At 43.0% G+C, this 26,943-nt stretch overlaps 1 protein-coding gene across 1 annotated transcript in view; it reads left to right on the top strand.

The window, feature by feature from the left end:
• KCNH5 (potassium voltage-gated channel subfamily H member 5) overlaps positions 1–26,943 on the top strand; it is a 401,260-nt gene that overhangs the window by 87,270 nt on the left and 287,047 nt on the right. The window contains exon 4 of the mRNA XM_089687483.1: positions 9,632–9,760. Within this exon, the coding sequence (XP_089543609.1) occupies positions 9,632–9,760 (129 nt within the window). The remainder of the gene's footprint in view (positions 1–9,631; positions 9,761–26,943) is intronic.

Raw genomic sequence — 26,943 nt, 5'->3', positions numbered from 1 at the left:
GGCCGTACAGGGACCCATGAGACACTGTGGACCTGGCAGCAGCATGAGGAGGCGGTATAGGGGCCCATGGCAGATTAGGGGCCTGGCAGCAGCAATGGGAGGCCCGTAATCTGCCAGCACCCTATGACAAAAAATGGAACACACCAGCAGTGTGAGGAGACCTGAAAGTGGCACATGGCATGAGACACTGTGGACCTGGCAGCAGCATGGGGAGGCGGTACAGGGGCCCATGGCAGATTAGGGGCCTGGCAGCAGCTATGGGAGGCCCGTAATCTGCCAGCACCCTATGACAAAAAATGGAACACACCAGCAGTGTGTGAGGAGACCTGAAAGTGGCACATGGCAGAGTGTGGCGATGGAGACAGCAGCAATGGGAGGCCGTACAGGGACCCATGAGAGACTCTGGACCTGGCAGCAGCATGAGGAGGCGGTACAGGGGCCCATGGCAGATTAGGGGCCTGGCAGCAGCAATGGGAGGCCCGTAATCTGCCAGCACCCTATGACAAAAAATTGAACACACCAGCAGTGTGAGGAGACCTGAAAGTGGCACATGGCAGGGGCATGATTCATGGCGGATTTAGTCAGTTGTCAGGAACTGGTGGTTTGAAATCCAGACTAATCCACGCCTGATTCATTTTCACAAACGTGAGTCTCTCCACACTTTGGGTGGACAGTCGTGTCCTCCGCGGAGTTACAATACCTCCTGCCGCACTAAACACGTGCTCCGATGCCACGCTACTGGCCGGGCATGACAGCCTTTCAAGGGCAAATTCAGCTAGTTGGGGCCAAAGGTCAAGTTTCGTTGCCCAGTAGTCAAGGGGATTGTCTACCTCGGTTGGAAGGGTGCTGTCCAAGTAGGCCCAAGCCTGTTGTTTGAGGTCCTGCTCCAGGTCCACCTGATGCTGCTGCTGCTGCGGCTGGTTACTAGTTTCCTCACTGCGCTGGTGAAGAAAGCTACTCATCATCGACTGCAGACTGAGGCAGCCGCTGCTGGTGAAGCTGCCACTGCTCCTACCACCCCACCCCTCCCCTGCTGCCATGGCAGCGGAACGCGAGCGCACAGGGCCCACAGTGTCTGAGGATGGACGTTGGCGCACAAAGGCAGAGACCAACTGACTACATAGGTGGTTTTTATAGTACGTTATTTTGGCCTCCCTCTCAGCAGGTGTGAAAAAGGCCACCATTTTTGAACGGTAGCGAGGGTCCAACAAGGTGGACAGCCAAAAGTCATCCCTCTGTCTGATGGTTATTATTCGGCTGTCGCTATGCAAGCAACCGAGCATGCTATGGGCCATTTGTGCCAAGGAATGCGAGGGACTCCCTGCCTCCATCTCCACAGCATACTGCCACGGTGCGTCTGGGTCCTCTGTCTCCTCCTCCTCCTCCTCTACCAGATGCTCCTGCTCCTCCACTCCTGTCCGCTGAGTGGAAAAACCACCCATTTCACTCAATAATTCCTGAGCACAAATGTCCTCCTCTACCTCCTCCTCTTCTTCCTGTTCTGCCCCCACAGGGGTCATGTGGCGTTGAGATCTGTGCGCCACATCTACCGCACCCTGACCAGCCATTGTTAACAGCATTTGTTCCAGGACGTGCAACAGAGGAATGACGTCGTTCATCCCATAGTCCTGCCGACTCACGAATAGCGTGGCCTCCTCAAAGGGCCTGAGCAAGCGGCAGGTGTCACGCATGAGCTGCCAATGGCTGACATCGAAGTTACACAGGGGAGTACCTTTATCCGCTTGTAACATCATGAAATCGGTGATGGCCTTTCGCTGTTCGTAAAGGCGGTCTACCATGTGTAGGGTTGAATTCCACCTTGTTGCAACGTCGCAGATCAGGCGATGCTGTGGAATTCCGTTCTGCCGCTGCAGCTCAAGGAGGGTGTGCTTTGCGGTGTAGGAATGGCTGAAATGCATGCAAGGTTTACGTGACATTTTAAGGATGTCTTGCAGTGGGATGGAGGATTTTAGGAACCGCTTGACAACCAGATTGAACACGTGAGCCATGCATGGCGCATGGCACAACCTTCCTTGACGCAGAGCAGACACCATGTTCTTTCCGTTGTCGGTCAACATGGTTCCGATTTTCAGTTTGCGCGGAGACAGCCATCTGTCGATTTCTCTGTTCATTACACTGAGAAGTTCCTCCCCTGTGTGACTACGTTCGCCTGGACCTGGCAGCAGCATGAGGAGGCGGTACAGGGGCCCATGGCAGATTAGGGGCCTGGCAGCAGCTATGGGAGGCCCGTAATCTGCCAGCACCCTATGACAAAAAATGGAACACACCAGCAGTGTGTGAGGAGACCTGAAAGTGGCACATGGCAGAGTGTGGCGATGGAGACAGCAGCAATGGGAGGCCGTACAGGGACCCATGAGAGACTCTGGACTTCGCAGCAGCATGAGGAGGCGGTATAGGGGCCCATGGCAGATTAGGGGCCTGGCAGCAGCTATGGGATGCCCGTAATCTGCCAGCACCCTATGACAAAAAATTGAACACACCAGCAGTGTGAGGAGACCTGAAAGTGGCACATGGCATGAGACACTGTGGACCTGGCAGCAGCATGAGGAGGCGGTACAGGGGCCCATGGCAGATTAGGGGCCTGGCAGCAGCTATGGGAGGCCCGTAATCTGCCAGCACCCTATGTCAAAAAATGGAACACACCAGCAGTGTGTGAGGAGACCTGAAAGTGGCACATGGCAGAGTGTGGCGATGGAGACAGCAGCAATGGGAGGCCGTACAGGGACCCATGAGAGACTCTGGACCTGGCAGCAGCATGAGGAGGCAGTATAGGGGCCCATGGCAGATTAGGGGCCTGGCAGCAGCTATGGGAGGCCAGTAATCTGCCAGCACCCTATGATAAAAAATGGAACACACCAGCAGTGTGAGGAGACCTGAAAGTGGCACATGGCATGAGACACTGTGGACCTGGCAGCAGCATGAGGAGGCGGTACAGGGGCCCATGGCAGATTAGGGGCCTGGCAGCAGCTATGGGAGGCCCGTAATCTGCCAGCACCCTATGACAAAAAATGGAACACACCAGCAGTGTGTGAGGAGACCTGAAAGTGGCACATGGCAGAGTGTGGCGATGGAGACAACCCACCGACTGTTTTGCTCGCTGCCAAGCTGCCACCCTCTTCTCCTGATGATGCGGAAGCAATAGCCTGATGACGACGAGGCTGCCAAGTGCGATCAGCCTCATCATCATCAATTAGGGTCTCCGCCTCACTACTAGCCCCCTCGGCTGCGTGTGGGTCAGGAGACAGACCTGTCTCTAGACCGGCTACCGAGCCACTCTCCTCGCCACTACTTCTTCGCCTGGCTGCTGAAGAGGCGGATGTCTCCCCCCGTTCCTGACCGCCCTCTGTTAGCTCTTCCTCACTGTACTGGATGACAACGGGAGCACTGGCCTCTGGCTGCGAATAGTGCTGCCTCGACCCCTTCCTCTGCTGCCACGTCTGCTCGCTCCTAAAACATTGCCTCCTCTGCCACTCCTCTGCATGTTGTCTGACATACTCTTTAATTCAACGATTCTGTGTCCCTGAGTAACAATTCTGTGTCTGTCCCTGAGTAACAATTCTGTGTCTGTCCCTGAGTAACAATTCTGTGTCCCTGAGTAAGAATTCTGTGTCTGTCCCTGAGTAACAATTCTGTGTCCCTAAGTAACGTTTCTGTGGCCCTAAGTAACGATTCTGTGGCCCTAAGTAACGATTCTGTGGCCCTAAGTAACGATTCTGTGGCCCTAAGTAACGTTTCTGTGGCCCTAACTAACGATTCTGTGGCCCTCAGTAACAAATCTGTGTCCCTCAGTAACAATTCTGTGTCTGTCCCTGAGTAACAATTCTGTGTCTGTCCCTAAGTAACGTTTCTGTGGCCCTAAGTAACGTTTCTGTGGCCCTAAGTAACGATTCTGTGGCCCTCAGTAACAAATCTGTGTCCCTCAGTAACATTTCTGTCTGTCCCTGAGTAACGTTTCTGTGGCCCTAACTAACGATTCTGTGGCCCTAAGTAACGATTCTGTGGCCCTAACTAACGTTTCTCTGTCCCTAACTCTCTCCCTGAATACAGCCAGGTCTGCCTCTGTTGAATGACTGGAGGCAAATGGAGAATTCTAAAATGGCCGCCATTTATAGCTCGACCATTACACTGTGCTGGCTGGCTGGCTGCTGATTGGCTAATGCGATCACATGTCATGAATGAATGCATTATGGGTCAGCGCGCCTTGTCTGCGCGCCTTCCCAGACATCCCCGCTCCGTCGCCGCACATGTCGCCGCCATTTTAGGAACAATTTCGATTCGCGCATCCGAAGTCTGCTTATTTTCGGATTCAACGCGAATCGAAATTTTCCTAATATTCGAAACGAATTCCACTTCGCCTACTTCGATTCGCTCATCTCTAATCATAGTAAAGATACATAATATGTCAGGAACAAAAATATATATATTTCATCAAAATGCATACACATTTATCATGTTTTATCCGATTGCAAAACATTTAAAGTAAATGCTTTTTAACCACTTCAGTCTTGGCTCGTGACATTCCTTCGTTACCAGTTTCTTTTTCATTTTACGTGCTGTGTAATCTATCACTGGACTCAAATGAGCAGCTGTCCAAGGGTCTAAAAATGGTACTTCAGAATTAAGTGGCCGCCAGTTCAATGTTCAAAGATCTATGGTGCTAGATAAGTGCTTAATCTGCCAAAACTCCAGTGTGCTCCTAATTTATCAGCCCTGTCTGCTGGACTACAGAATTCCACCTATCCTCCATACTTTTCTTTTCCCTTCCACATGTATACACTAATTTCTTTCCCATCAAAACAATGCTAATGCCTTGATTCTCAAAGCATAAAATCCCAAAACATCTAATCCGTGAGAAAATGAACAAGGTAAGCAGTCTTCATTACTCAGACTCCCACCACACAACTTAACAACTTATGCAACTTAACTCAGGAAATCTTAAGTTTGTTGGCAGTCTTTTGGGAAATGTAGCTCTGGGTTGCATCCCTACCTTGGCAGGAACTGACCGCTCAGCAGCTACTGTATCCCTGCAAGAGATATATAACCCTGATGATGATGTTATTGGGAGTGATAAAAACTGTTCATCACTAGAAAAGAGAAATGCTCTAGAGGGGGAGTGGGAGGTTTTGATTCAAATTTGGATTGTGTCAGGACATATATAGTGTCAGGAGTATATACAGAGGGCCCTTGACGTGGGCAGTGCGGCTTACGCATATATTTGCAAATGTGTGCTAACAAAACCCGCTGTTTTTAACAAAAACTGTTAGACAGGGCAATTCGGTTGTTTTGCAGGATGGCTGGTAAGTGTTGTTGGGAAATCTTTTGTTTGTTTGCAGTTTTCGTTGTCCTTCCATGTGCACCTTGCTGCAAGGGCTAGTTATAGTTTGGGGTGGTTGCCACTTTTTTTTTATTTTTGTACATTTGGTTGAATTGGGTGCAGGGACGCACTGCATGCCTTCGATGCCATTGTGTTATTGCTGGGCGTCATATGCATCCCTGTACCTTTTTAAGGAGGGGTTATCCCCCTCCAGGCACACTTGCCCTCAATGTAAATAATTGGCGCTAAGAGAAGGCAATGGCACAGTGACACTGCAACAAAAGTATTAATGGTTAAAAATATGAAATAAAAACAAGTCTGTATAGTCCATAGTTTTAAGCACTAACAGTAGCAGCTCCCCATAGGGTGAAGCAGGCTCTGTAGAAATATAAGAAGACACAAGGGGCGCCAACCTAGGTGCAGTATGTATTAAATGTTTATTTGGAATATAGCCAAATAGCTACTCAAGTAAAAAAGGGTATACAGGCATTGGATCATATCCTCAAGAGGGCCGGTGCAAAGGCCGGTAGTATTAGTATCTGGTGAAGCCCAGGTCCTGGCAGTGGGATTTGGAGTAAGCTGTCAGCGAGGGACACCATGACCAGCGCCGTAACCAGCGTGGAATGAACAGAAGTCTGGACCAAGAGGGCAACCAATGGGGATGCGAGGACAGGTCAGATGATGCAACACAATATAAATATATTTTCTTTTGTCAATTACATCCACTTTTCTGTTATACTTTTTATTTCATGTTTATTGTTATTATACATACATATTTTTATTGCACTGTTCACCTAATTGTTACAACAGACGCTAGCAATAATCACATGTAAAATACGGCACACTGGTTGTATGCAAGTTGATCGATCAATCAACTTGGGTACATTCAGCCTTTCCATACATGATTCAAATCTCAGCCAGTTCCTGCTGAACCAGCTGAGATTACAGCTGTCTGTGGCTGACTTATGTCTTTGTATCCCTGAAACAATTTTTTAAGGTTATTTTTTTGGCCTGATTATCTTCTCAGCAGGACTTTCAGGATCTTCCTAAAAAATTCTGCATAATTTTGCAGAGATTTACAAACTTTTAAACAGTTCAGCCAAACCACAACTGATTTATTTAAAGTTATTCCCAATGGAAGTGTTTTTTTAATTGAAGTCTGTGTGTCCATTGAAGATCCTTTCCCTCATTTCCCGGTACCAGTAGGATAGAACGTTTGTTGGAAATCTAATTTCAGCAACTGAAACCTGCAGCTGTGGTGGAGAAGAGAAGCACCTATAATGTCTGCTATAGAATTCTAGCTAAATTCACCAGGAAAATTTCAAGATTGTTTGGAGGCTGGAAGGGCCTCCCATTTTTTAGTTTGTGCTGCTAAACTCAAGTGGAAAAAAGCTGCACACAAACTTAAAGTGGAGTTCTACACACCCTGTCAAAAAATAAAACTGTAGCTGCTGACTTTTAAAAAACAGCCACTTACCTGTCCCTCGGCCCTGCGGTGTATCCCCCACAGCCCATTTCACTGGCCATCCTGTATTGCAGGAGGCCTGCATCCTCACAGCCGGGTACGCACTGCGCATGGGCAAGTAGCGCTGCGCTCCATAAATGGTTCTGTAGTCTTCTGGGACCTGTCACATTTCCCAAAAGAGTACAGGGAGGGAGGGAGAACACCTTCCGCTTTCAGTCGCCTAGGCAATCGGACCGGAAGTGAGAGCGAGTACCTGTCATATTCGGGTACCCGCCCCCCCCCCCCCCCCGCACCCCAAAGGTGCCAATCCTTAATGCGGAGCAGGGGAGCAGTCCTTAAAACAGAACTTCACCTTTTGGGTGGAGCTCCACTTAAAATATGTTTGAAACCTATTTATTCATAGCCCTGAAGAAGGGGGGCACTTGCAACCCCCCAAAATGCTTGTTTTTCGAGTGAATTGAGATAAAATCTTATTCTGGACATTTTAAGTGGATTTGTGCTTCTATTCTCTACCTTGTCTGTATTTTGAAAAATAGAGCTGCCTGCCAAATCACTCATGAAAACCATGAATATATAGAACATATTGATTAATACAGTGCTTTTCAACTTCGCAGTAATATTGAGCAGTAAAAACCTGATATAGGTATTAACCTTTTTGCCACCCTCAAAACCAAAAAAAAAAAAAAAAAAGAAAAGATTTGACTGTGATTAAACTTGAAATTCAAATTCCTGGGGCTTAGTTTGAGTGATGAATGCTTGGTATGTTTGTCAGGTTGTAATTGTTGTCTGTGTTCCTGTTTGGTGATTTACCCTCGCTTCCTGTCCTGAGGACACCACTCCACACCCCAACACACAAAGTGTCACTGGGATAGGAATTGAGTGAGGATGCAACCCTGCCAGAGATTCTAATTTTTCCCCTTTCTATCTGAAATATCGAACAAGCACTGCTTGGACTTGACTGTAGTAAGCTAGCTGCCCTTGGAATTAAAGTGTATGTCCAGACATTAACCAACCTTACCCCCAAATCTTCCTCTCATTCCCTTCCTTTCTAGAGCACGTCCCAGCATTATTTTATCTTCTACCTGGTTCATGAGAGCTATTATTATCATGAAACTCCATCATCATTATCATCATCATCATCATCGCAAGCTTAAATATTCTTGCAGGAACAGCTGAGATCTCAGTTCTAATTGATGTAAGCACACCCCCAGAACTACATCTTCCAAGAGCCATTTCCTCACACATAGTGTGGGGCATGCGCCTAGAAGGCAGGGCAGCAGCATTGTATGGCATGTGGAGTGGGATGGTGTTGGGCAGAGTTCTGCAGTCCAGCAGGCATGGCTGACAACTCTGGTTTGGATTTCAATACACAAATGGCACTGTGTTGTCAGCTCCAACTGGCAGATATTCAGGTATATATCTACGTTTTTAAATTGTAACTTTTATCAGGATGTTGGTGGGCTTGAGAAATACATGCTACTGAACTGATAAGCATCTAGTGCTTATTTAATGGTGACATGTTCTTTTTAATTAACCGTTGCAACCACACCAACCAGTCAGTTGTAATCTTTTGTTGCCTTGTCTCCTTTAGAATGATATGATTTGATAGCTAATAGTCTTCTATGGGTACCTCTGCACATATCCGTTATCTGTGATTTGGCTTATGCAAGTCGTAGATCAAGAACATGGGGATATGACCTTACACTAACTAGAGGAAAGTTCAAAACTAATCTCAAAGTATTTTTTGTACCGATAGAGTAGTTAATGCTTGGAATAAACTTCCAGGAGAGGTAGTGGGCCAATCAAAATAGCTTCAGACATGCTTGGGACAAGCATAGATCTATACTCGAACAAACAAGCTAACAAACCCCCAAAAAAACAAAACAAAAAAAAGGGCGGACTCGATCAACCACATGCTCTTTTTCTGCTGCTACATTTCTATGTTTCTAAAAGTATCCATATACAAAAAACTGAAAATACACTGGGCCCGATTAAATCATGGTTGATGGTCGTAGAAAAATGTGAGGCATCTGATTGCGTTCCATTGCATTCTGCATAAACTATTGTGTTGCAACGATTATTATTAGGCTCAGACAGCATAATGACTATCCTGAGCCACCATCCTCTTGGCTCACCTCAATTGAGGCAAATATTGACACATTTTTTTTCTGAACTATTTGGTGCAGATTGTGAGACTTTTTTGCAAAAAGTTGAGTTTTTTTTTTTTTTAAAGTTGGAGAACCAGTTGCATCTTTTTAACCCCTAAGATTGAATTATCTGGGACAAAATTTAGTTTTGTGTGTGCCAAATATTTGGCACACCAACAGTACTTTATTTGTCCCTCTGTATTTTACTGTTAGTGACCGATATTGTAGGTAGATTAGTTATAACTCTAAGCTACTGTGTAGTCTTAAGACAAATGCACCTGCATTGTATTTGTCAAAACAGTTTTGCTTTTATATATATCAGAGTCAGAGGTGGAATGGTCACCATTGTGTTGAAGTGCCAGCTAGTGGCTTTTAAGGGCAACTCCTAGCAAATTGAGAATTGGTTCCATTTTTTTCTGATCTCTTTTTGAATGTCCCAGCAAGAGGGAGCTTAGAAAGCTTTGCTTGCCTCCCCAGTGTTGGTGGTTTCTCTATAGAAGCCTACAGCGCTGACACAAGCACTTCAGTATCATTTGATCTAAATGTCAGATTCATTAAAATGATAAATGTATATAGCCACAGTGCTCTTGCTTGTTTCATGTCATTTATAGATGTAGACATTTTTGTCCCCTGTTACCAGTTGTGTAATCCAGCATCACTACAATTTTTTTTTCTTCCCTACAGGAACTCCGGTTTGGTTTTATATGCAAATTGCACCAATAAGGAATGAGCACGACAAGGTTGTGTTATTTCTATGTACTTTCAAAGATATAACCTTGTTCAAACAACCCATTGAGGATGAATCAACAAGAGGTAATCGTCTTGCATGTCATTAGTGATGTGTGTGTGTGGCATGCTGTGTTTATATACCAGCTGTATATTATCATCGTGTTAATGTTCTGTAGTATGTTATTAATGGATATTTGGTGAAAACACAACAAGATAACACAGAGTATCAGTAATATAAAGGTATTTAGTGGGATTATAATGAATATAAAATATAAATGTGTTTAATACTGAAATTCAACAACAGAAATTCTGTTTTTCAAATCAGAAATGGCTTTATTGAACAAATTTCGGCATTCCAGAGAAGCTAGCATTTTAAAAATGATAGAAACATTTCTAAAGTAATTGCTTTCAGTTACAGTCTCCTCATACTAAATAATGACAATCGAAGAGAAAAGTAGATCAAAGAAGCACATTAGATAATTCAGCATGAACATCAACTCTGCCATCCCACTGGGCATTGCAACAATCTCATTTGTATAAGTTCCATTGGACTTGGATCTGGTGTATGGAAAGCCATGGTGGGTGCCCACAGTTTCTCAAGTTTACCTGGACAGCCTCTGTGTTGATATGTGTAGCATTCAAAAAGAAAGGTATTAGCCACAGTATTTACTTATGTCCTGTGAGAGGATGGATCAGGAGATTTACAGTACTGCAGAATTAGTTTACGGACCTGGAAGAGGGCACCAAAGTAATATCTCTCTTGTAACCACCTCACTTAGAATACCCAATAGGGTATTTAAGTCTGAAATTATGTTTAAATGATTAGTATTGTTTAAGACTGTAGTACACTGACTGTACCTTAAACTTTGCCCACATTTTACTCTATATGGCCCAGGAGCCTACCAATTAAGCTGCATGCTCTGACTCATGCTTGAGCTTGGGACCCTGCAGCTCCTTTTGCCTTCTTAGTACCTAATCGAGCACTTCAGTGGCTATTAAAAGGAGCCATACTGGATACTGGGATGGTTGGATTGCCAAATGATCCAGTCTGAGTGCAACCCCCTGTCAGCAGGCAGATTAAGGGGATCCAGGACCATATATGTGATTATTTGGGAACAATGTACATGCTGCGAGCACTGTGTTTTTTCTGCTGTTGAGCACTTTGTGGTTTGATTAAAAGTTTTTGTTATCCAGTTCCCTTTAGGTTAAGTAATTGTAGCAGAAAGACATGATTCTTGAAGTCCTTTCCTTATAATGGACGTGAATATTCACACAATGTATTCTCTAATCCTTTACGGAGTTAAAAATATTATTTTGCAAATTGGAATAGTTCAGCTTGGTTTGTTTGCCATACATATATTATTGCTTTAGAAGTTGCAAGGGAAAGGGAAGCGGGGGGGGGGGGGGGGTGGGGGGTAGATGATGACGGACCATCCTCCATACTTCCCATTAACTTGTTGGGCACAAAGTGTGGGTCATATGTGAGGACTACCCCTGGAGTGGGTTTATCTGGGCTAAGCTAGGCACCTGTAACAGGATCACTCTACTTCACACATTTTGGGTCCCTTTACTCTGTGCCATTTTTACCAATGCCCTGGGACAAGGCTGCTGTGGGGAATACTCAACCTTAAGGCGACCCTACTTTTATAGATGAACATACACGATCTGCAACTTAACTGTTCTCCAGTTAACTCTTGGGTCCCCATATGCACATCTTTTCACTGTAGCTTGCAACTGGGAGGGCTGTGCTGGACAGAGATCAGTCACCAGTCCATTGTTTTTCACTACTCGTAGCAACATGGAACCCTGCCATGCACATAGTGTGCCCTCCAATGTGCTCTAACTGTAGAACTTCCGTATCTCAGTATGGGGGCTTCAGTGATGCAGCTCTGCTCCAGTTACTCAGGGAAAAGAAATGTGGTGTACGAAATGCTGACAACATCTTCCTCACTGCTAGAGGCAGTTCCATCTATAATAGGCACATGTTTACAACAGGCTGCTTGCTGACTGCACCTCCATTGCCCATGGCAACCCCCTGTATTAAACTTGTACTATGATGACTGTAGATTTACTGACTCTTCATACTCCATGTGTTAGTGACTCAAACCTTCAACTATAGGTACTGGTTACTTGCATTGCACTCCTTTTAAAGAACTTCACATAAGGCAAAAGGCTACGTTTTAATGCTTTACTGAATAAAGTGCAAAACAGGACAAAGTCCAGCAAAAGAGCAGTCTTTTTTTCCTAAGTCCCTTATCCTTAATCCTACTCAGCCTATGTGCTGCCCCTGTATACCTGCAAAGGTAGAACCATGCAGATAAAGGTCCATTAGGGGCATTCCCCAGTGGCTGGTGTATTTGGGGCAAACCTCAAGTTGGGTGGCTCTCACATCTTTTGAGTTCCTTAGTGACTGTACAGCTGACATATCAGCAGCAAGGCTCTCAGACTCCCTTGGGGGAACTCTCTTGCAGGTGGGGCAAAGCTCTCTGGCCCCACCCCACTGTCCCTTTATACTCACAGGAGCAGTAGGTTGTACCCAAGGATCCCGCCAAACGAAATAACCCAGGAACTAAGTTAACCCCAGCCCTCCCATCTGGGGCAGCAGCTAACAAGCTAGTTCTAAACCACCTACAAGCTAAGAGTGATTGAGAGTTGATATTCTTGTTGAGGGTCTAAGCTAGTAGTTTTTGAAGAGGAAAGTGTCATTTGGCAATGTATGAAGGTAATTAAATACTCAAAAAAAGAGACAGGAGAAAAAAGCGGAGAATACGGAATGGATTGGCAGGGAGAGGGAACTTGAAGCAGTAGAAGGGGAGATAACGAGTCTATTGGAAATGTTTCTTGTATAGCTATAAGAGCAGTTTATCTGAGTACTCAGGTTGTGAAAACAAGCTGGACCAATTTAAAGTTAGCCATACATGGTTCAAAATTTAGCCGGTTCAGCAGGGACCAGCCAAATTTTGATCCATGCATGGGCAGGCTGGTTGCACTGAAGCTGATAATATCGATTGACTTCTGTACAAGCACCCTGTTGGGTTTTTTCCAGAAAGCACGGATCCGCTTATTTTGATGGTGGGGAATTCCGCCTGCTATCAGAATACAATAACTAAATGTGTGGATGGGGGAATCCGGTAATTTTTTTTTTTTTTTTTTTAACCTGCTGGTTGAACAGAGAATATAACTAATGTATGGGTTACCCAGGTGTGCAATTAAGATCGTAATTGGAGTTTAACTTTAAATGGTAGGGAGATGAAATTTCTGAGACATAAACCTTGGAGTGAAGGTGAGGTACAACCTCATAATGAGCTAGTGGGGTGTTTGGACATATATTTTTCTATGCAGGCTGCTGTGAGATACCACCAGCAGGGAACTTTGTATGAATTTTTTTAGGTCAAAGCACTGACAGAACTTGTAGCTTTCAAAGTAAAGCTGTCTGTAGATGGACTGAAATTTAGCTGGTTGAATTTCAATTCATATATGGGCAGGCTGGTTGTACAGAAGGCAATCTCTCAAGCGACTGTACAACCAGCTTGTAGTCGGATTTCCGCTCAGTTAGTGCCACCGGCTGTAACTGATGAGTGTATTCTGACAGCAGGAAATTCTCCTTGCTGTCAGAGTACAATAGTGCCACAGGAAGGATTCACCTCATCCACCTCGAATGTGCAGATGGGGGAATAGATGAGTTTTCTTTTTTTCAACCCCAGTACTGTATGTCAGCTTTGTCAGTAATCGAGACCCATCTCCTCCAGAGAGCATATTATATAGATGTTTATTGGTTGATGGGGAGCACATAATTGAGGAGTGGATAAAGGCTATTACACCATGGGAAGTAGTGTTCTTCTCGCACATATTTTTTAGTGAGTCTCTTTAATATTGTAGCTCTAGTAGTGAAGTAGTGAAATAACTCTTGAGAGGTGATATTTTGTGATTCTCTTAGATGTTAAAATGGTTTAATGCCTTCTAAATATGAAAGCAAGACTACATAGTTGAACTAATGTGTGGCCCACTGTTAAAATAATTAGGGGTGAGGTATGGAGCCACACTGAGTTTGAGGCAGATTTTACAGTTTAGCAAAACTCTGAATGTATGGCCAAAAATGTGCACCTGTACCCATAATGCTGTGCATGACCCTTGTCCCCTAGAGCCAAGTTCTGAAGAAGAGTGGAAAAGTTAGCATTCTCACTATAAAAGGGTGGGGAGAGATGCTGATTGTGATATTGCTATACAGTGCTATATTTTTCAGTGTGGTGAGCTACATTCTCTTGTGTACCACCCTATGTTCATAGTTCCATAGACCTGTCATTCTTGGACTTTTTTTCTGTGTTGGCAACAAGTGTGCTGGCTTTCTGACACCCCTTTGCAGCTTTTTTTTTCTTTTGTAATTATTCAGGGTTTTTTTTTTTCTTTGATTTGACCGTATTCAGTAGGTAGTGCCTAGCTTCCCTTGACTTCTCCATCAAAATCAACGGGTCAACTATCAACCTGTCGCCGCAAGCCAAGTTTCTAGGTGTAATCCTGAACTATTCTTTGAGCCCCATATCCAAACACTGTCCAAAGTTTGTTGCCTCAACTTCCGCATCATCTCCAAGATAGGCCCCTTCCTAACCAATGACAGCACAAATCTTCCATCTGACTCTCTGGTCATCTCCTGCCTCAACTACTGCAACTGCCTCCTCACTGGCTTACCTTTACATAAGCTATCCCCCCTCCAGTCTGTCATGAATTCTGCTGCCAGACTCATCCACCTTGCCAACTGTTCATTGTCTGCTACCCCTCTCTGTGAATCACTCCACTGTTTTTCGATTGCCCAACGAATGAAGTTCAAGATACTCACAGCAACTTATAAAGCCATCCACATCTCTGCCCCCAGCTACATCACTAACCTGGTCTCAAAATACCAACCAAACTATTCTCTTTGTTCCTCCGAAGACCTCCTGCTCTCTGGCTCTTTTGTCACCTCCTCCCATGCTCACCTCCAGGACTTCTCCAGAGCCTTTCTCATCCTCTATAACTCACTACCTCAATGTGTCCGACTATCTCCTACTCTGTCCACTTTTAGATCACTGAAAACTCATCTCTTCAGAGAGGCCTATCCTACCCCCATCTAACATGTATCTTCTTCATCAGCTCATTCTCACAGTTATTACCTCTTGTACCTCCATCTTGGATTGTAAGCTCTACCAAGCAGGGCCCTCTGATTCCTCCTGTATTAAATTGTATTGTAATTGTATGGTCTGCCCTTATGTTGTAAAGCGCTGTGTAAACTGTTGGCACTATATAAATCCTGTCTAATAATTATAAATTTGCCACCCATATGCTATATTTCAGTTGGGTTTAGGGAAAAGTTTTTGGATTTTTCAAATTTTGAAGATGTTTTGCAAAACTGGCTGCAAATCAAGCCTGGTCAGATTTGTTCAATTTAAAAAAAATAATTGGAGTTGTCTAGGGAGGGAGCAAAAGGACACAAATTACATAATTTTCATAAACTGGTTTATATAAAAGGGTTAGTGATGAGTGAATTGGCTTGAAAATTAGATAAAATGCTAGATCTGGACACCCTTTCATTCTGAATATTTTGATGCAAAATTATATAATCTGTGTAAAATTATACAATCTGTAAATTAAAATTGCCTATGTTGCATAATATGCATGACTGTCTGCTGATAAGACAGATCTACACAGACTAATATTCAGGAAAATAAAAAGTAATCAGCAATTTCCCGATGTACTTATTACTATTTTAAAACTCCATATGTGTATAAAATATCTATTGATATATTTTTGGACATATATTTTTTAATTCAAGACATTTTAAATACGTTGATTTGACTTGTCATAGAGTCCCAGGCAATTTCCCGTACAGCAGAACTCAGACCTGGAGAGGAAGAAGCCTCACAAGGAGCCAATAAACTGCGCTGCAGTGCTCATGCGCCAACAAGGAATAGTCTGATTGAAAGAGAGATGAGCCCATTTGCTTGCTGCTTCTGCTTTACTGTCCAGCCACAGACTGAGGGATGAATGGACAAATTGCCTAAAGCGGAGTCCCAGCCCCCGCCACCTCCCAAAGATAAAGTTAAAAAATCAGCAGCTACAAATACTGTGGCTGCTGACTTTTAATAGTTGGACACTTACCTGTCCATGCATCCACCGGTGTCCTCACCCTGAGCCAATTCTTCAATCAGCTGTTGGGTGCTGGCGCCACCATCTTGACTAAGGGAAACTGGCAGGGAAGCCTTGAGGCTTCACCGCCGGTTTCCTACTGCGCATGCGCGGAGTGCACTGCACTTTGTGAATGGGCTGCAGTACTCTGGGACCTTGGAAGTGTCCAAGAGGGCTGTGGGGGTGCCAAACTTCTGGCTCAGTTCGCCGTGGTGAACTGAGCCAACAGTGGGAGTGGGTACCTGTCAAAACCAGGTACCTACTCTTCCCCCCCCCCCCCTAAAAGGTGCCAAATGTGGCAGCGGAGGCAGGGAAGAGGCAGAAAAGCGGAACTTCCACTTTTGGGTGGAACTCCGCTTTAAGTGTAGCAGAGAAAAATAAAGTCTCCTGCCCTGGCAGACAGAGCTGTGCTATGTAGCATAGCTGTGCAAATCTCAGAACTGGATGGGCAAAAATACAAATCCTTTTGTAGGTTAAACAGCTTCTGTATTTGCATTTATTAGTGTATTCAGCTGAATTCCAGCTTTTAAATACAAATGTGTGTGAATTCTCCTTCACAAGGCTTACTCTTTGTTTTAGTTGCATGCAGTTGAATTTGTGTCTAATAATCCCATAGATGAATATTGGCAAGTGTTCATTTTAAGCCTGTCTTAGCCTAAATGGCAGGTTAACACAGAGCGATAAACTGCAATGCAGAGTAAAATGTCAAATATCTCAATTCTGTGCAGACAAGAGAACATCTGTATTTATAAGTCAATATTATTAATCACTTTTTCACTTATAGTCAATAAAAATTCATAGTTTTTTTTTTTCTTTTTTTCTCGAGAGCATTACTCTTTATGGAGTGTTAAATAGACATTGATTTTTTTTTTTCAGCTAGCATAATTTTTAAGGTTGTTCTTTTTAAAACAATTAGAAACAGTGGACAATGAGTAATGTGATGCTGTTTAATGTATTAAAAAATGTTTATCACCAAAAAAAACCAATCTAGTTTTACATGCTAAACACTTTATATTGCAGCTTACTGGACCTTAGATGTGGTGGTTGCATTAGTTTTAATTTTTAGGCTAAAAACATTTTCAGCAAATGCAGAGAAGTACCTCTTGATCCTAAAGTGGTTGTAATGGATTTTTTTTTATAAATAACAAACATGTTTATACTTACCTGCTCTGTGCAATAGAATTGCACAGATCAGCCCTGAACCTCCTCTTCCTCGGGCCCCTTCTAGCATGCCTGGCTTACCCTCTCTGGCTAGTGCCCCCAATTAGAAGTCACTTCCCATGGGGGGCACTTGTGGGGGCTCGCTCTTGAGCCCCCCTGCTGCGTCCATTGACACAAACAGTGGGACCCAGCCATGCCCCTGCTCCCTTTCACTAGCTTTTGATTGACAGCAGTGGGAGCCAATGGCTTCTGCTGCCTCAGCAAAGCCTGTGAGACCCAGAAGTGAAGAGCTGCCGATGTGCACAGCATGGGATTGAATGAGGGCTCAGGTAGGGATGAGGGGCCACTACCAGTGCCTAAATATTTTTTACCTTAACCGCTTCAAGTCCGGACACTTTCACCCCCTTCCTGTCCAGGCCAATTTTCAACTTTCAGCGCTATCACACTTTGAATGACAATTGTGCGGTCATGCAACACTGTGCCCATATGAATTTTTTAGCATTTTTTTGAGACAGATAAAAATTTATTTTTGTGGTATTTATTCACCACTGGGATTTTTATTTTTTTGCTATATAAATGAAAAGGTCCACAAATTTGAAAAAAAAAGTGTTTTTCTTATAACATTTTGCAAATAATCTTTCATAAATATTAGCCAAAATGTATTCAGCTATCTTTTTAGTAAAAAAAAAAAAAACCCAAATTAGTTTATAACCAAAATTATAATTTAAAAAAACTTTTTTTTTTTAATTTTTAGTTCATTTTTTATATTATTATTTTTTTTATATACTGTTACCTTAGCAGTACAGTGTCACCATAGTGACACTGTACTACTTGTGGGAGGTGATGAAGATTTTTTTTTTTTGACACCGATTGCTTTTACACCCATAAATGCTGTAAAAGCAATCCTTCTCTCTGGCTGCATTCTTGCAGCTATTGAGAAATACTGTGAGAGCTGTGATTGGTCACAGCGTGTCAGATGGTACAAAGCTGTTGTGAATAGCCCTGTATCATGTGACCTCTGTGATCAGTCACAGATTTCACACGTAGTAAGCAATGATGTCAGGAAGTGACATCTTGCTTATTACTATTCATGTGATCACTGATTGGCCAATCAGTGATCAGATGATCGGGACCTCACACAGAGGTCCCGTACAGTGATTGGTGTTCCACTGTGTCCTCCGGACACAGCAGGCACCGGATCGCAGTGCCGCGCGTACCCAGGGAGTGCGCAAAGGCAGGGAAGCGGGAGGACGTTTATAAAAGGCCACCTCCTCCTGCACTGCTCCTGTCCGGCCGTGTATGTACATGGGCCGGTCGGGAAATGGTTAATGCACAGAATGCATTAGTTCAAAAAAAGTTTAGGCATAAGGCTCCATGTACACTGGAGCGTTTCTTCTACTGGCAGCACAAAATTGCTAAACACGGCAAAAACACGTGTGTACGCGGTAACACATTTAGCCGTTTAAAGCTTGGATGTTTATTCATGTTTGGCCAGAGTATTTGCCATTGCAATGAATAAACGTCCAAGCACTAAACACGGTTAGCACTTAGGCGCGTTTACACACGTTTTTGCCGCATTTGATATTTTATGGTCAAAAAGTTCCTCTCCTGAATGTGATTCTTCTGCGTTCAGGAGAGGGATGCTTAACTGCCCCTAAACTCTGCTGCTGCTAAACTCTGCGTGGACACACAGGCTTTTACTGAGTTGAGTTCAGAGGCTTTGGCAAAGAAAGCCAAAATCTCCAAAACTTCTGTTTAGGAGTAGCAGTGTACATGAGGCCTAAGAACCATTTTAACAAAAACACAATGTCCATGTCCTTTCCCATGAACTGGAAGTTTTATCTTCCTTCTGTTAACTACTAATCTTCCCATCCCCCATGTCATGAAGTTAAACAAAGGCATACAGGGGCAGGAAGTGCGCTTTTTGTAAGATTATTAGAAGTATAAGGCTCCATGCACACCAGGCGTTTTAATAACGCTGGAAATATTAGCTGTGTAAAGTCACGTTAAAAACTTGAGTTTTGAATTTTTCAACATTTTTGCATTAGCGTTTACTTGCGTTTTGCCACGTTTTTTCACATTTGTGTTTTTTCGCATTTTTTTTTTTTTTGCTCCAAAAAAAATCCAAAAATGCTGGTTTGCTGCATTTTACTACGTTTTGCCGCGTTTTTCAGAGTAAGAGCGTTTTTACATCTAGAAACCCACTAGTTCTGGGGTTTTTTCCCACCTAAAAAACGCCCCTGCCAAAAAACGCTGATTACAGTCTATGTGCATGGACACATAAGATGATGCGGAGTTTACTGGCTGTAGAAAAAAATGCCAAAAACAGCAGCTGTAGAAATATCCAGTGTGCATGAGGACTGAAGCAGGGGCATATTTACCACAAGGCATATAAGGCACCTGCCTAGGGCGGCGTTTTTCATGGGGGCAGTACCTCCCCCCAGAAGAAGGGATGAAAGAAGGGACATGTGTGCCATGACAACCAGATGGGATCGGAGAGAGGCTGCGGGCTTCTTGATGGTGTATGTAGAGCCTTACTCTTGTTCCAGGGGGGCAGTATCGCCCCCCAGAAGAAGGGATGAAAGAAGGGACATGTGTGCCATGACAACCAGGTGGGATTGGAGAGAGGCTGCGGGCTTCTTGATGATGCATGTAGAGCCTTACTCTTGTTCCAGGGGGCAGTACCGCCCCCAAGAAGAAGGGATGAAAGAAGGGACACGTGTGCCATGACAACCAGGTGGGATCGGAGAGAGGCTGCGCGCTGCTTGGTGGTGCATGTAGAGCCTTACTCTTGTTCCAGGGGATGTCCGGAGCTGTGAAGGTGAGTATCTTTTTCTCTATCGCTGGGGGGGGTGGAAGGCTCTCCCAGGTGGCGGGGCAGGGTTGTTGTTGGTCAATGTCAGCAATGTCAGGCTTTCTCTGCAGGAGGGGGAAGGGGTGGTGGTGTTGATTGGTGTCTGTGGGGGCAGACAATTTTTGTGTTGCGTAGGACAGCACAAAACCTAAATACACTACTGGACCAAAATTGAAGCTGACAAAGCAGTGTTGGTGTATCAATAGATTATATCGGGGGGACACCAACCGATTACAAAAATTCAAACCAAACTAGAGAAAAAGAGGGTTTTTTTGTAAAGGTGGCCCATCGGTATATTCATATAGCAACAAAAAGCTCTCAAATATTAAAATTCACATTTACTATTTTATTACAAATATATTAAAAGTACAGATCTTACTATACTATGAACACATCATCTGTAGGATATACTGTACATAATGTAGAATTAAACATTAGTTTGACGTGTTTTGCGGTCGATACGGCTTCTTCAGAACACTACAGGTATCCATTACTTATAAAAACCAACATGAAGCGTTCCAAAATGTCGTCAATCTGTCCAGGATGCAGGGCGATATGACAAGTGGGACCATTAACGGGAGAGATGGAAACCAAGTCTCAGGATATATTAAACTGGAGCATATATGACTGATAATCCTCTTGGCAGTACATTCTGATTGATGGGATTATTCCAAGTTTACTGGTAGACCTGCTGGCTATCTATATGACCAATAGGACTTCTGTTCCAGTTATTGCTGTATGAGCCAACCCAGTAACATGTGGGTGGTTTTGGAGTGGGCCGACTGTCCTTTACAGCTTGTTTCCGAAGTGATTCCAACAATTTAGACCTATTCCTGGCAGTGCTTGTTGGTGGATTTTGATGATTATCAGTCATATACACTCCAGTTTAGAAAATCCGGAGACTTGGTTTACATCTCTCCCATTAATGGTTCCACTTTTCATACCTCCCTGCCTGAGTTATGACAGGTGAAAGTGGGTTCTCTGAAGGTGTCTGATAGTTGCATGAATATTCTAAGTACCCTGTCATCTGCCTTGTCTGTACCTTTGCCTAGTCTTGGGCCAGAACCTAATAAATGCATCTCTAGGTGAACCAAGTTGCTGGGGAAAATCCATTTCTTGGATAGAGGATTGCATTCCATGTTGGCTAGCAAACTCTTGTCTCAACAACAATATTTATAATTATCACTCCTCATCCATGATATACGACAACAGCTTACACTCTGCACCCTGGGGAACCCAGATATGGCCCCCTACAAGGGCTCACTACTATAGGACACCTCGTATTTGGGAACTCTTGACTAGGGATGAGGGATGAGAAAGTTGTCAAAATAGACATTTACATGCCTCTTGCATACATGCAGCTGTGGAGCGGGGAATGCCTCCACTGCCTATGATTGGCTGTTTGCTCAACTCTTTAATCAATATTGATGACAATTTTTTTTACTATATTTTTGGATATAGCGGAGAGGGATTAGAACGCCTATCCATTTTTTATGCTGTCTGTACCCCTCTTAGGGAGATTCATTCTCTCTATTTGTCCTGTTTACTGTTATCTTAAAAATCAAAAGTGAAAAATGCATCCCAAATTTAGAGTTGTCACCAGGACAGGAATAGTGTTCCTCCGGCATTGAGCCTTCCCTGATGACAGATCACAATGATCACTGCTAGTGGCTATTACTGCCGGCAGTGATCTCATGCAAAAAATCCAACAGGCTGGTTGTACTGAAGTCGATCAATGGATCAACGTCAGTACAACCAGCCTGCACATACATGGGTCAAATTTTGCCCGGTCCTTGCTGATCCAGCCAAGATTCGATTCATCTGTGGCTGGCTTTAAGTACAGTAAGCCAGCAATCTATCATGGATCATCTTCCATTGTTCTGATTACTTTAAAGTTTATGTAAATCCTAACATGGAAATTGTCTTAGGGCTCATGTACACGGGGCATTTGGAAAACTCTTCTGAATGATGGAAACTGACTGCTGGAAAACTTAGGTTAAATGTCAGTTTAGCCTTGTTTGCATACTGCATTTATATGCATTTATGTGCGGTTGCATTTAGAAGTGTTTTTAAAAGATAACCTTAGGAAACCCTCCCAAATGCCCAGAATTCACTGAAAAATAGTAAATAATGAACTATTTCAGACATTTTGAGAGAAATAGAGAGAGCAGAAGCAGAGAGATCAGTATGTGTTGAGATGATCTGTCTTTTCCGTTTGTATTCACTATGGATCCCATCATGAGCATAATGCAGCACGTTCTGCCATTTTTTCCTTCAAGAAAAACCTGGAACTGACTGCAATAGTGTACTGGGTCCATTTGAATACATGGAAAATGATTTGCATGCATTTCTGATGATGGAAAAAAAGGCTCTGGATAGCATCTGGACATGGAACAGTTAAAAAATGCTTCTAAACGCAAACGCTTATAAATGCGGTTAACCACGTTTACATACTTTCACAAGCGTTTGGCGTTTGAAACGCCAGTAAAATCTACTCCTGAACTCAAGTTTGGTGCATTTAAAAAAAAAAAAACCTGTAAACTCAACTGCCTGTAAATGACTGTAAACGACGATGTGTACATGGACACATAGGAAAACATTAGGGAGAGTTCAGGGGCTGCTGAAAAAACCGCTGAACAGCTCCTGAATGTGAGTTTATCAGCTACAGTGTACATGAGCCCTTATGTGTACCTATTTGGTCTAGTAAATAAACTGTACAATTGAAAGTGTTTAGTTCTATCTGATAAGTGCAAAGCAAAAAAACATCTTGTGAGCTGATAGCATCCTCTGCTTTTTGCTTCTGCTGTGAACTAGAGAACACCTCCTCCCTATGTTATAGAGAAGGGGAAAGCTGTAGTATAGCTGACAACATGGCTCTACTCCTCCTTGGATACAATACCATGAATGAGCATTGTCACCCTATATAGAAAAGAAGGTGCTACTGGCAGGATCAACAGGGGAAAAAGAGCCAGAAAAAAAAATAATTCAGCCAGCACATCGAAGGACAAGTAATCTGAAATATATTACGTTGTTCTTGGGTTAGATACACATTATGGGAAACCGGACTGTCAGCTTTAAGTAACCATATTTTGTACATTATTAGGCTGAAAAAGCCTGTAAAAATTGTGTAGACTAAGGAGTATGTCTGAAAGACCATAAATAATTAATAACGGCACAAAGAAGTGCTGCTGTGAACATTGTGTAATTAGCAGTTATTGGTAAAGCATTGTCTTCACCTGTTGTTCACAGCGGAAATGAATAAAAAATACATACTGCAGCAAACAAACCCAATAGAAAATGTTGATAAATAATTGATGACCTCTTATAAAAAGTTGCTTGCAAAACAGTGCCGGATGATGAAGTCCAGTTAAGTAGACAAATAGAACTGCAAGTTTCAGGTAATCCAGAAACATAATATAGTTTTCAGCTTACAGTTGAAGTCACTGTTCACACAGCCATTAAAGTGCATCTCTAAGCAAAACGGTTTTTTTTTTGTTTTGGATAGAGTGGGAAAAGTTTGACTCTATATCAATTTTATGTATTCTTGTTGGGGGTTCAAGAAACAAATTTGCATGCTGCCTTTTTGAATCTTCTCATCACTGCAGTTGAAAATTAATGTTGTTTTGACTCCACTAACATTTAAAAAATAGAATGAATGGAAAATACCAAACAAAATTCTACTAGTGTATACCAGCTTGACTCCACTTTTCTTGAGAACAAAAATCCCCTCTGGGTGGTCAATGTACATTGTAGGGATTTTAACACATTTTGCTGCAAATTCTAGCCTCTTTTTCTGCTCCTGAAAAAAAGATGTTTGTTTGACCATGTCTTTTGGATAATAATTGTGAATAGGCCTGACTGGTTCATTATATTCAGCTGATGCACAAAGTTGCAGGGTCTGCATCCCTTTACAAATAATTAGTCCTTGGGGCGTATCTGACTAAAAAGTTTTTTTTTTTGCAGGGGATGCCTAAAATCTGACTTGGTATCTTAGTGTAGACTTCTGGGAAATTCAGTGAGCCAATTACACAAGCAGGAAACAACATTTCTGGGGTAGAGAATGGTGTAGTGAACACCTCTATGTTGCCATATTGCACTGAATTTTACAGAAAATTTTGTGTTGCAGATTGAAATAAAAAGGTAATTTTTAATAATAAAAAATTGCAATAGGCTTTTGTATTTTTTACTGTTTGCTATATTCTTTTTTTGTGCTATACTTTTTCCAAAGTGATTTTCTATAGACATTACAGTGGACTGTTGCCATGTGTACATATGCATTAAAACATTACCAAAATGCATAGGTGTGAAGGCAGTGTTACACTATATACTCAACAGTTTGTGGACACCAGTGCACCCATTTGATCTTGCTGGGCATCCCACTTCAATATCACAGACTGTAATATGGATTTTTACACCCCCCCCCCCACCTCCACCACCACCTTGTGGCTGTATCAGCCTGTTTTCTTCTGGGAAGCCTTTCCAATAGATTTTAGCTTTTTTCAACACAGAGGAACACATATCTTTCTGGTCTCAGGGAAACCCTGCTAAAAATTACTATATCTTCAGCTCATGATAAATTAATGTGATGGTCAGTGGGAAGAATGCTCCTTACACTTGTGGACATTAAGAATTACCCCCTTGCAGAAGGCTAAAAAGATCAATGGTGTCAGTGGGAACTTATCTGAGAGTCAGAAATTGCTAATTGCTCAAGGAACCCCTAGCAACCTTCTTAAGGAACTCTAGGTTTCCATGGAACCCTGGTTGAAAAACCCTATTTTGGTGTGTCTTTGGAAATGTTGTGTCCATTCAGCCAGAGGAGCAATTGTGAGGCAAATACTGATGAGAAGACCTGACTCACAATTAGGATTTCAGTTCATCCCAAAGGTTTTCAGGATTGAGGTCAGGGCACTGTGTATGCCACTTGAGTTCCTCCACACCAACTTCTCAAACCATGTCCTTATGACACTGGATTTGTGCACAGGGGGCAGTCACGCTGGAAGAAGCTTCTCCAAACTGTTGCCACAAGGTTGGAACTGCACTAAAATGTTCAAAATGTCTTTGTATGTAGTAACAATAAAAGTACCCTTCACTGAAAACACCAGAACTGAATCATTGGTAGGTCTGTCCTCTACCTTTGGCCATATAGCATATTTCTCTGCAACCTACCTTTTTGAAAAATCTATAGTCAGTCTTTAAGTAAGACAGACAGTTTTTGCTGTCTGCCAAGCGGTTAGGTTGTGCTGTTTTGTATTTTAATAGTTATTTTTAGTGGATGAACATATTGAATTAGTCAGGGTGAATGTAGCTGTTTGAATGTATTCAATTAACCATTTTTAGAAGGATAAGTGTTGCTTACTGCAGATTTCACAGTAAGCAGCTTTATGTGTAATGACCTATATAGCATGGTTTGGCGCTACTATGTAAATGCCATTCTCGGAAAGGCATGTATTAGTTCAGCTTGGAGAGCTGAAATAAAAAAAAAATGCTTTGTTGACTTTCTGCACAATGACTTTCCATTGTTGTGCTGAGTGTGCAGTGTGCCTCTGTCTTATACATCAGCTTATGGATGATCTGATGAGGCACATGGCATGGATACACGGAGCAAAGTGCTGGAGAGGCGACTGGTGTGTTTGTTCTTTTACTGCTCATTATATCTGCTCAACGAGTTCTGTGTTTGAGCGCCTTGCGCTAATTGATTGTGGTGCTGAGCAATGGAAAGTCACATTTTCCTGGCCCATGGTAATTTTGTTGCAAACACACAGTGACTGGGATGCATCCTTTAATACATTTTTCTTAAGAGAAATATGGTGGATGCCATTTATGACCTTTTTCTTAAAATGCTAGTTCCCTGAATGTAATGTAAAACTTTTTGCTTCAGTACTTTGAGTCACTAAGTGGTAAGTATGTCAGTGACTCAAATAATAAGACTATCAGCATGACAGCCAGGTAATGAACTTTCCCATATTGCTAGAAAACGTCATAGGAGTCAACCTTGGCAGCTTCCATAATTCTGTTGGGAAAGGTTAAAGTGGAAACCAGGCTATAACTATTTAATCAGAATTCTGCTCTTATCCCCCCTCCTAACTCATACTTTAACCACCCTGTAGAAGGAAGATGCTTGTATTTGCCTATTTTCAGGGCACTTGGGATTGATCACATGATCGGCTCCCAGTGGCTGGTTTCAGGGGAGAGGAAGGACAGCCAACAATAGATGCCCCACAGTAAACCTATGGTGGATGTTATCGCTCAGGCATTCCATCCCTTGCCTGCACTCTCTCTTCTCCCCTGAAACCGATCACTGGGGAGATTACGTGAATGGACCACTCTGAGAATAGTTAAGTATAAACATATTCTTTCTACAGGGTAGTTAGGACAGAAGTTAGTTATGTAAGAATAGACGATTAAAGCCTGAACTTCCACTTTAACTTAAAAATGCAGTAGGGTCTAGGATGTGGTGGTCAACCATTGGTCTGAAAGATTTGGTCCTAAAAAGCTGGCCAGGGGTCTCTGGTAAGACTTGGAGTGTATAACAAATACATAACCATCCCTTATCGTACTGTATCTGATAACATCCCTTTCTACATTGAACGTAGTTTTATTTTTTTATGATTTCTTTGTTTCTATGGGGGTTTTTTTGTGCATTTTGTTAAATATCTCATCTACTCTATGGAATTTTTGCCCACATACAGTGTCATCACCTTTAACTGGGGAAGTGGCCCGAAATGTATTTATTTGATGAAATAAAGAAATCTGATCATTAAAGTAGACGACTCCTACCTATTTTTGGACACACAACGTTGGGTGCCTCTGCCGATCGGACCACCAACGGGCTTTTATTGCAGATTCCTCTAGCACTAGTGAAGTTTAAAATGCAGTACTTTTTCCTCAAAGATATCAAGACCCCCTTTCACACACATATCAAGTCCCTTTCTTCTCATGGCACATGATAGATAACCTTAGCATTCCATGGAACCCTGGTTCAGAAAGGATGGATTAAATCGATGCTTGAGGCAATTGCCTCATTTATGGTGTTATATCAGGGCACTGATACATCTCCAGTTTAAAGCTAGTCATAGATGTTCAGATTGTTCTT

This window comes from Staurois parvus, unplaced genomic scaffold (genome assembly GCF_062004578.1).
Source record: "Staurois parvus isolate SC_StPar_1 unplaced genomic scaffold, SC_StPar_1.0 ptg000426l, whole genome shotgun sequence".
In the NCBI taxonomy this organism is placed as follows: domain Eukaryota; kingdom Metazoa; phylum Chordata; class Amphibia; order Anura; family Ranidae; genus Staurois; species Staurois parvus.
The sequence above is the reverse complement of the archived record's forward strand: the minus strand, read 5'-3'. Positions and strand labels throughout refer to the sequence as shown.